The sequence below is a fragment of the Cotesia glomerata genome, linkage group LG5 (assembly GCF_020080835.1).
Source record: "Cotesia glomerata isolate CgM1 linkage group LG5, MPM_Cglom_v2.3, whole genome shotgun sequence".
Lineage (NCBI taxonomy): Eukaryota > Metazoa > Arthropoda > Insecta > Hymenoptera > Braconidae > Cotesia > Cotesia glomerata.
This window is the reverse complement of record NC_058162.1, coordinates 6,400,255-6,409,610: the sequence shown is the minus strand read 5'-3', so window position 1 is coordinate 6,409,610 and position 9,356 is coordinate 6,400,255. Positions and strand designations below refer to the sequence as shown.

The 9,356-nt window shown below is 26.8% G+C and overlaps 1 protein-coding gene across 2 annotated transcripts; it reads right to left on the bottom strand.

The window, feature by feature from the left end:
- Nucleotides 1-756: 756 nt before the first annotated feature.
- LOC123266183 (neuroplastin) lies at nucleotides 757-8,946 on the bottom strand. Of its 2 annotated transcripts, none has more exons than XM_044730230.1 (6): nucleotides 8,815-8,946; nucleotides 7,917-8,035; nucleotides 6,494-6,751; nucleotides 6,120-6,371; nucleotides 3,809-4,250; nucleotides 757-1,195 (listed from the first exon to the last, which is right to left on the bottom strand). In XM_044730230.1, the coding sequence occupies exons 2-6, from the start codon at nucleotides 7,984-7,986 to the stop codon at nucleotides 1,150-1,152; spliced, it is 1,068 nt and encodes a 355-aa protein (XP_044586165.1). In that variant the 5' UTR covers nucleotides 7,987-8,035; nucleotides 8,815-8,946; the 3' UTR covers nucleotides 757-1,149. The 2 variants fall into 2 exon arrangements, with proteins under 2 accessions (XP_044586165.1, XP_044586164.1); XM_044730229.1 differs by having other exon boundaries at nucleotides 8,479-8,928.
- Between the last annotated feature and the right edge of the window lie 410 nt (nucleotides 8,947-9,356).

Below are 9,356 nucleotides of genomic sequence, written 5' to 3'. Positions count from 1 at the left end.
TATATTGTTTATTATTATTATTAATATTAATAATGTTTATGTTCATATTCAAAAAATAAAATAAGACATTTGTAAATGCACCAATTTATCTATGGCATTTATCAACGTGCAATAAAATACTTGTAATTATTCATTAGCTCAACAATTATTTCTTCTTTACATGTAGGAAGACAAAACTAAAATATTAATAAGCATCTTAATTTAATAAGTATCGAGTAACTTTTTTAGACATTCTATTATTATTAACAAATTAATTTTAATATTATTATTATTATTATTATTATTAAAATATTTCATCATACGTATTATATGTTATTTCTTCATAACTACTATCTAAACATAATGAGTAAATTTATAATTAATGGTTCATAATGTTCAAGATTTATTTCTTCTATAATTATTAGTTTATTCTTTTCATTTTTAACAACTAAAATAAACTAAATTAATAATTAATTATAATTGATAATGATTCAATAATATTATTGTCTACGACAATAAAGAAATACATGAATATGGCTGATTGTTTATAATTCTAAAAAAAGTTTGAACTTATTTTAGAAAATATCTTTCTGAGTCTTGGATTGATAAACTTGCAAATACACATAACAATGATAGTATTAATAATAATAATAATAATTATCGTGCACAGAGTGAATATTTTCGACATATTTTAAATAAAATTAATGGTGCACTTAATTTTATTTTCTCCACTGCAATTGTATTAAAAATGCATGAATCATATGAAATACTTTTTTATTAATATTTTCTTTTCTTCTTTTTATTTAATTAAATTATTATTCTTCACAATGGAAGAAAATTACTGCGCGAAGGAGAAATGGATCCTCGAGCAAGGCACACTCGTGTGCAATTAATTAACTAACATTATCATAATTGTTGACTCAAAAATTTCATTTTTTGAAATTAATTATAATGTAACAGCAGCAAGAAGTTACGGCGATTTCCTGCCTTTTTTCATCATCCTAAATTATTTTTATTTTGTTTATTTATTTATTTAGTAATTGATTGTTATTTAAGAGTGAATTAGCACTATGCAACATCCTCACACTGATTCTCGTCTTTAATATTATATGGAGCCTTAACACACTGCTTTCTAAAAATTTTGTTAACATTACTTTAGATTTCCGCTGCTTACTTTCTCTGTCTCACATCAGAGTCCTTGTTGGGTGTTGGCTTGCTGTTTGATTAATAAAAAAAAAAGAAAAAAAAAATAATAAATTATGATTATAATTTCGGTAAATATATTAGTTATCAATAGCTAAGATAAGTGACCTCTATCGGCAGAAATTTTTTAAAAATAAAATATAATTAAAGAAGAAATAAAGATTTATTTCTTCATAAAATTCAAAGTTAATTTAAATATTAATTAAAAGACTAAACTAGTAGTTATTCTTATCAATTAGCATTTAAATGAAATTCCGAAAATAAATTCAAACGACCAAGTCCGCCATTTTGAATCATCATTCTCATCTTGAAATTTATTTATTTATTTTGATTGACTTGCTAATTGATAAATACTGTCAGTAATATTTTTATAACTCTAAAAAATAGTACAATTCTAATTTTGCTGTACTTTTTTTGATATTTCCTTTAATTTTTTTTTTTAATATAAAATTGTAGGGCGATTAGGGGCCATTTATTAATTACGTAAGGGTGATGAGGAGGAGGGGGGAGAGAGGAAAATTCATTCTTATGTAATATTTCGTGAATCAAAATTCAATATTAAAAATCTAATTCCACTATAGATTCCAAATAGTTTTTTTAATTTTAAAGCGTACAGCCAAATTTTTATTTTATTTAAATAATTTTTATTGCTTATTGAAAAAAAAATAACTTATTAAGGAGATCCAAGTACTCTTCTAGTGTAAAGAATGTCTATAAAAAAATAATACGTAGAAATACTTTTGTTATGCATCTTAAAATTAATTTTTAAATTAATTAATAACATTTTTGAGAAAATTTCCGAATAATTTACTCATTAAATAATTATTAACATTTAATTGAATAATAAAAAATATTGCATTCTGAATTACCGGTATACACTTGACAACACCGCAGTTACTTATGCGCCGAGTAACTGTGCAAGCGGTGTTGCCAAGTCAAATACAAGATTTTAAAGAACGGAAGTTCCTTGTAATTTTTCATAAAAAACATAAAATATCTCCGTACTACGTTCGGAAAGCTACTTTTTTATTGTTTTAATCTTTAGCTTATTATTTTTTCAATCAAATTCAATGAAAATAAAATTTTTTTAATCGTTAATTGCATTAAATTCTTAACCAAATACACGGCTGGTGGAATCTCCATTCACCTAATGTAAAAATTACAATTTTCAAAGTTAATTATTTGATTAAATATCCCGGAAACCTACTGTTTTTTAATTTTTTTTATTAATTATTAGGCTACGTAGATTAAATTTAGAAATTTTTAAGAAGTTTTAAAAATTTTACTACTTTACGTGGATCTCCTTAAAATTTTATGTTTTTATTGTTATCCATGTTTGGTTCTATAGAAAAAATTATAGTACATTTTTCCCTGTACACGGAAAGAACAAGATGACACTGGATATCATCCCAGATTATACTGAGTGAAAAAAAATTTCAGATAGTAGCTAGTATAATCCAGATTACAATGAGTATAATCCAGATATCACGCAGTATAATCTGGATTTTTTTAGCTACTACCTGAATTTTTTTTCACCACAGATATCACTGAGTATAATCTGGGATGATATCAGTGTCATCTTGTTCTTTCCGTGTATTATCGTATTTTTATTATTTAGAAGATCAAGAACCTTACGTAAGAAAGGGGATGGGGGTTTGAAAAATCTTACGTATACTTACATAAGGTAGGGGGGGGGAGGTTAAAAGTCCCCAAAATTGTCCTTACGTAATTAATGAATTGCCTTTTATATTTCAAAATTATTTGATTTATTAAAAAGTAGGTGGAGCTGTATACAGTCAACGCTCTTTGTATTGGACCTCTCTGTATTTGACCGCTCTCTGTATTTGACCACATTCTTCCTCTGTATTTGACGATTTTACACAGCTCTTATGGACAAGGACGAGTCAAATACAGAGAATGGTCCTGTACGGGCGAGTCAAATACAGAGAGCGTTGACTGTAAGAATTTATTTGTTCATAGTAGGACAAAGGAAAAAAATTTTTTTTATAATAAAACTTTTAAAGATATTTTACTGTTGATACTGAAATTTATATTTCGTTTTGCAATATTTCAAGTATTATTTGTCACAGCAAAGCCGATTTAACACAATGGTACCTAAATTGGCCGATAAAGAAGCCGACGGGTCATTTACCTTAAAATTTATTTGAAATTACTTTATCGAGAAGAAAAAAATAGTAGGTGTTAGTGTTGAAAGTAATAAATCAATACCTGAATAGTACTCTAAGTTAATTACAATAAAATATATGAGAATTGATTTAGTTGCGCCAATAAATCTCTTGCCAGAAGAAAAAGTAAAGGACGAGGTCTCAGGTGCTTAAGGACCTAAACGTGCAAGTAAGCTTTTTAAATAATATGTATAGCGGTAACCATAAATACTTATTAAAATGCAATTATATAAGCATTAGGATACTTTAAATAATATAATTAAACCAGCTGTTGTATATTAAGTTAATAAAATAATTTTGTATGTATTAAAATAAATCTCTTTAATAATTAACGAGTTATTTGGTGCAGGATAATACAGAGTAAGAGTAAGAGTAAGAGATAGTATAGAGTATAAGAGTAGTTAATAAAATTGTGAATTGTAAGGAAAAAAAAAACTTACGTATCAGGACTTTGGTCAGTATCAGACTCTTCGAGTTCTGATTTATTACGTTTTTTTTCGTAAATGAGAATAATGGCACAGAGGACGACGACTTCAGCACAGATTCCGAGGAATGGCCATAGAGCTGCTAATTTATCTTTCACTCGGAGTAATGATACCGTGCTGTTCATGTGGTTAGCAGTGTCGTTCCAGTCATAAGCGACTGTACAAGTGACGTTCCCGCGATCGTTCATTTCGATGTTCTCAACGTTTAGTACTGCACGATTAATTCCTCGCTCTTCGTCAGTCAACAACTTAACACGGCCCTCGCTATTGTTGTAAGTTTTACCAGCAAACTCCCACATTATTTTTATTCCAGGATGATGATTCCCCTTGCAAATTATAGTCAGCTTTTCACCCTCCACTACGCTCACTGATTTTTGTAAAATTGCTGTTGGTTTCGCTGGAAAATCAATAAATATATACTTTAGTTTTATTTGATTATTCGTTTGATACTTCATTAAAAAGTCGATGTGACGTTTTTATTGTTGTCACTTTTCATTACTATGATGACTACGGTTAAATATTAATGAGTTAAATTTGTAAAAATATTGATTAATTAAATTATCGATAACTAGCTGTTACTCGCCCGCTCCACTGGGCGTTTTATGGAATTGAATTTTTAGATCTAGACTTGAAATTTAATTAGAGTATTGTTTTGACTTGCACAGATTCCCAATTCTATCGAATTGGCATGCACCTTTTATCCATGTAATTATTCTAGCTAATATTCATTGTAACTTTCAATGTGCAATCGTTATAACATTCCCGTGTCTTTCTCACAAAAATGAATAAAAATTGATATGAAAAAAAAAATTTCTAATAAGCATTGAAAGTTTCAGTTAAAGAAATTACAGGTCTCATAAATGAAGAAATCTGGCTAGTATATAAACATAACTAATAGAATTAAAATTTATTTTAAACAAATGACAATCGAATAGAATAAATTTAGTTACAATAAAAATTCATTATTTTTAAGTCAAAAAAATATAGGTTCCGGATAAGTAATCACCAACATATCATATACTAAAACCTTCTCCGAAACACGTTGCATCTTATGGTATAAGTATTATTCCGATCGGTTCAGTAGTTTTCGCAGTATAACCGGACAAAAAAACCGGCTCTCCATTTATTAGTATAGATAAACATTTTGACAGAAGCACGCAGAGCGCGTTCGACTTTCCAGTATTTTACATTTTTTTTTTTCAATGATTACCCGTGTAAAAAAGTTGCAGAATTCCGCAGGTGATACTCTGAATATCATGTGGAAGTCATATTTTGACAAAAATTTAAATTCCAAATGAATTTCGGATGAATATACAAAGATAGTATAAAAATATAGTTCTAGTGATAGATTGTATGAAAAATTTAATTAGAACATCATTCAATTTCAGAACGTATTTACAAGTCCTATTACAAAAAATGTTTCAGGTTTCTCCTCAGTATCATTTCTTATAACTTATGACAAAACATACAGTAATCAAATTATTAATTTTTGCTATTATGTTAATAATTCGGATGACTCGACACACAAATTCATTAAATTTTTGATTTCACAATACGGAAACATAGAACGGATTGACTGAAATGGTCTTATTATTGCATAAAAGCTACTATTCTTACAATGTAAAACACAGTTCTTATAATCACAGAAACAAATTTTTATAAATTTTTTATAATTATAATTATAAGCTACTGTTCTTACAATTTACAACACAGTTTTCGTTTTAATCACAGAAACATATTTTTATAAATTTTGTTACAATGATAATAATAATAATAATAATAATAATTTTTTGTAATAAGACCAGTAAATATGTTCTGAAATTGAATGATGTTCTAATAAAATTTTTCATACAATCTATCACTAGAACTATATTTCTATACTATCTTTGAATATTCATTTGGAATTCATATTTGTACAAAAATATGATTTTCACATGATATTTAGCGGATCACCTGCGGAATTCTACAAATTTTTTACATGGGTTAATTTATTGAATATTTTTATAATAATAATAATTATTATTATAATCGGCCGCTTCAAAGTACATTAATTGATTAGTTCAAAAGCTACCGCATCAAAGCAATTACTACTCATTATTTTTTTTTTTTCATGTAATCAATCAATTTTAAAAAATTAAAAAATTTCAGAGTTTTAATTTAATAAAAAAAATCAATGATTTTATTAATGTAAAAAAAAATAACATTACTCTAAACTCAAAAATTTATCTTTTCTTAAATTAATAGAAATAAATAAATGATAACTTACGAACAACTCTGAAGAATGATGTAGAACTAACATTGGCAGTAGTATTACAAGTGTAATTTCCGTGAAGTTCATGATCACTTTTAAAGAAAGTAAGCACTCCATCGGTCACCTTAACCCACTCTTCTTTTTCAGCGAATTTTTCGCTAACAGGAACTCCTTCTTTCAGCCAGTCGACTTTTTCACCAGCTGTATGGTTCTCGCATTCGAGCTTCAACGGTACGTCATCCTTCGTCAAGACTTTGATTTTTGTAACTTAAAATAGAAATAAAATAAAATAAAATGAAAAATAAAAAATAACCAGAACGCAGAAGTACTGTTAATCACAATAAAAATCCAATACAATAAATCTAGCGTTAAGTACAATATATTTTTACCAGTTTTAACTGTAAGATGGAAGGATTCATTGCTATTCGGGGTACATTTGTAGCTTCCCTCGTGCAATTCAGTAGCATGGTCGGACTTTAATTCACTGACTCCTTTTTCCGGTTTAAATACTCGAATATCGCCGGTTGATAATTCTTCAAACTGTTGCCCGTTTCTTGTCCATATTATTTTCTCGCCAGCTTTCAGCCCCGTGCAGACTATACTCCATGGCTGGTTTTCAAGTACTTCTCTCGGTCCGCTGTAATTAACTGGAGAAAAAATAAAAAAATTTATTACATATCAATCAAATTTTATCAAAATAATAATATCAATTGTTCTTATCACTGTACCATATAAAAATAATCTGTGTTTGCAGTTTGATAACTTTTGAGTACGCAAATAGTAACTCGATTTTTAAATTCAAGGATTTTATTAATATTAATTAATAATAAATATTTTAGTTGTTAGAAAATTTGTCCTCAAAATTTATCGATAACAATGTTTACAAACACTAAAACTCATTTCCTTGACAAAGGTAAAATATAATTGAAAATAATATAGAGCATGTTTAATTCCATTAAGACAATAAATTTTAATTAAACTATAGCTTGTTACGGGTAAACATGATGCCATTTAATGAGCCAAGAACGAGTGATGACAATACATCTCTTTAACTATGACTCATTCACGAGCTTTGTACTGCTATTTATACATAATTATATTAAAATAAATTGGATATTAAATTATTACACTACGAATAGTACATAGTGATCCAGTGTTTACAATTTAAATTTATAGATATGAATTAAACTGAACAAGTACTTTAATTAAGACGTGTTTTTTTTTTAATATAAATGATGGTTAATTATTTTGAGATTTGTTTTATGAAAACGAGCACCGTTTGTGATAAGATAAAAAAAATTCCAGTGTTTAATTTTCTAGATTATTTAGATAATACTTCGTTATTTCGAAATCATTGTCTGTAATTGTTTATTTTATACATAATATTATATAAAATTATTAATTATTTGTAAAAATATTCATGTAAATTTATAATTACAAATGAAGTGTCTTAGAATTAAATAAAAAGACTTATTTTTTACAGTAGTATATAAATTTTATAAAATTAAAATATATTTAAGACTCCAATTAAAATTACATAAATTATTACAATAGATTTCTAAATATCAAAAGTAAATATTCAATTGATTTTATTTCCATAAATAATTTACGGCCTTGAAATTTTAATCTCAATAAAAAATAATTATAAATTTATACCACATTTTTTTTTTCTTTCTTAATTACAACTCCAAAGTTGTAATAGCAATTTATTGATAAAATGGGTATGAATTACTTGTAATTTAAAAAAACGTTAAGATAATATAATAATATAACAAGAATATGATATATATTAAATTAAATATATAAACTCACCAGCCTGGACCGTGTAGATGCTCGCTAAATATAGAGTACCAAGCAAGACATGAGCAACTTGCTTCTTCATTTTTGTAACTTGTTTCAACTTTTTATAGTTTATTCCCCTTTATTGTGCTCTGAAAAAAAATTCAACTTATTTATTTTTTTTCATAAAATTCCATTCTTTGAAAACTATTTTTTTAACGAAAAAATTAAAATATTTAATTTAAAATTAATTTTTATCAGTGTATCTTAAAATAAATAATCACAAAAATATTTCCAAAAATAAAAAATTTTTCAGATAATTTTTCAAATAATATTAGAGCCATTAGTTATTACTAATGACAAATTACACTGATAAATAATTTTTTAAAAATAAATAATGAATAATTTCTTAAAAATAAATAATGAATAAAAATGTCAAAGTTGTAATAGAAATTTAGAACTGAAGTTGACACAAAAAAAAAAAAATATAAAAAATCTGACATAAAAAAATAAGTGATTAATAAAATAAAATAAGTAAATTAATATTTTTTGAAATCCTTGAATTTAAATACTGTTCTAAAAATATTATTCTTACTTAGTGGTAACTTCACGGCCACTGTCTTCGACTTGTTCGATAAAACTTACACTATATTTATTACAACAAATAATATCTAACAAAATAGTTTATTAAAAAACGTCATATGGTTTAAAGTATATGTATACCAAGTATCACCCGCAACTAATTGCTAACTAATAAATAAATTAAGTAATGAGTCTTGGTGTGTAAAATGGAAAAAATAATATATAAAATTGATAATTTTATTGGAGTAGGGAAATACACACTCGTGACGACTCTTTATTTCACTACTGTATCAAACTATACATTTTTACAAAATGGCTTCCTTGCCCCGATTTTTCGCTCAGTATATACCTATATTCTGTTATCGACTATTTTCTCTGTCTTGCAGGCTGAGGGGCCACCACACTACACAGATGATATGCTAACGTCACTGACACCACCGAGCATGTGTAAGCGCTAAATTGCTAGCGCAGGCGCCATCAAAACCATGAGCCAGCTGATGTCAATCTTATCTGAAATTAAACAATCCGTCATCTATTTGTTTAGATTATTTTGAATAGATATTGAGACTGGACTTATACTTTTACCTACTTATAGATTGATTTTTTTTAGGCGACTCCTCAGCTACTGGATCTCAGCTGAGCTATCTATCATGTATAATATATGCTACTTTTTTTTTTTCTAAATTGTTGATACTGGAGAATGATTTTACGAGACAAAAAGATGGAGATCCGATACCCGGTAAGTGCTGCCACCTGACTCTTAGGGTTTTTGAACTTTTATACTCTAACGACTTATCGACGAGGTTAAGAATTTGTTGTAATTAACTGACTCAGTAGAAACTAAATTGCTTCATTACTTTGCTAATTTTTTTTTTAATTATTCATTTTTTA

Bases quoted from the DNA above. Each gene is read 5' to 3' on its own strand.
- LOC123266183 (XM_044730230.1), bottom strand. From the start codon at position 7,986: ATGAAGAAGCAAGTTGCTCATGTCTTGCTTGGTACTCTATATTTAGCG. The intron at 6,752-7,916 runs GTGAGTTTATAT...TTTTTTCTCCAG, and splicing joins CATCTACACGGTCCAGGCTG to TTAATTACAGCGGACCGAGA. The intron at 4,251-6,119 runs GTAAGTTATCAT...TTGATTTTCCAG, and splicing joins ATCATTCTTCAGAGTTGTTC to CGAAACCAACAGCAATTTTA.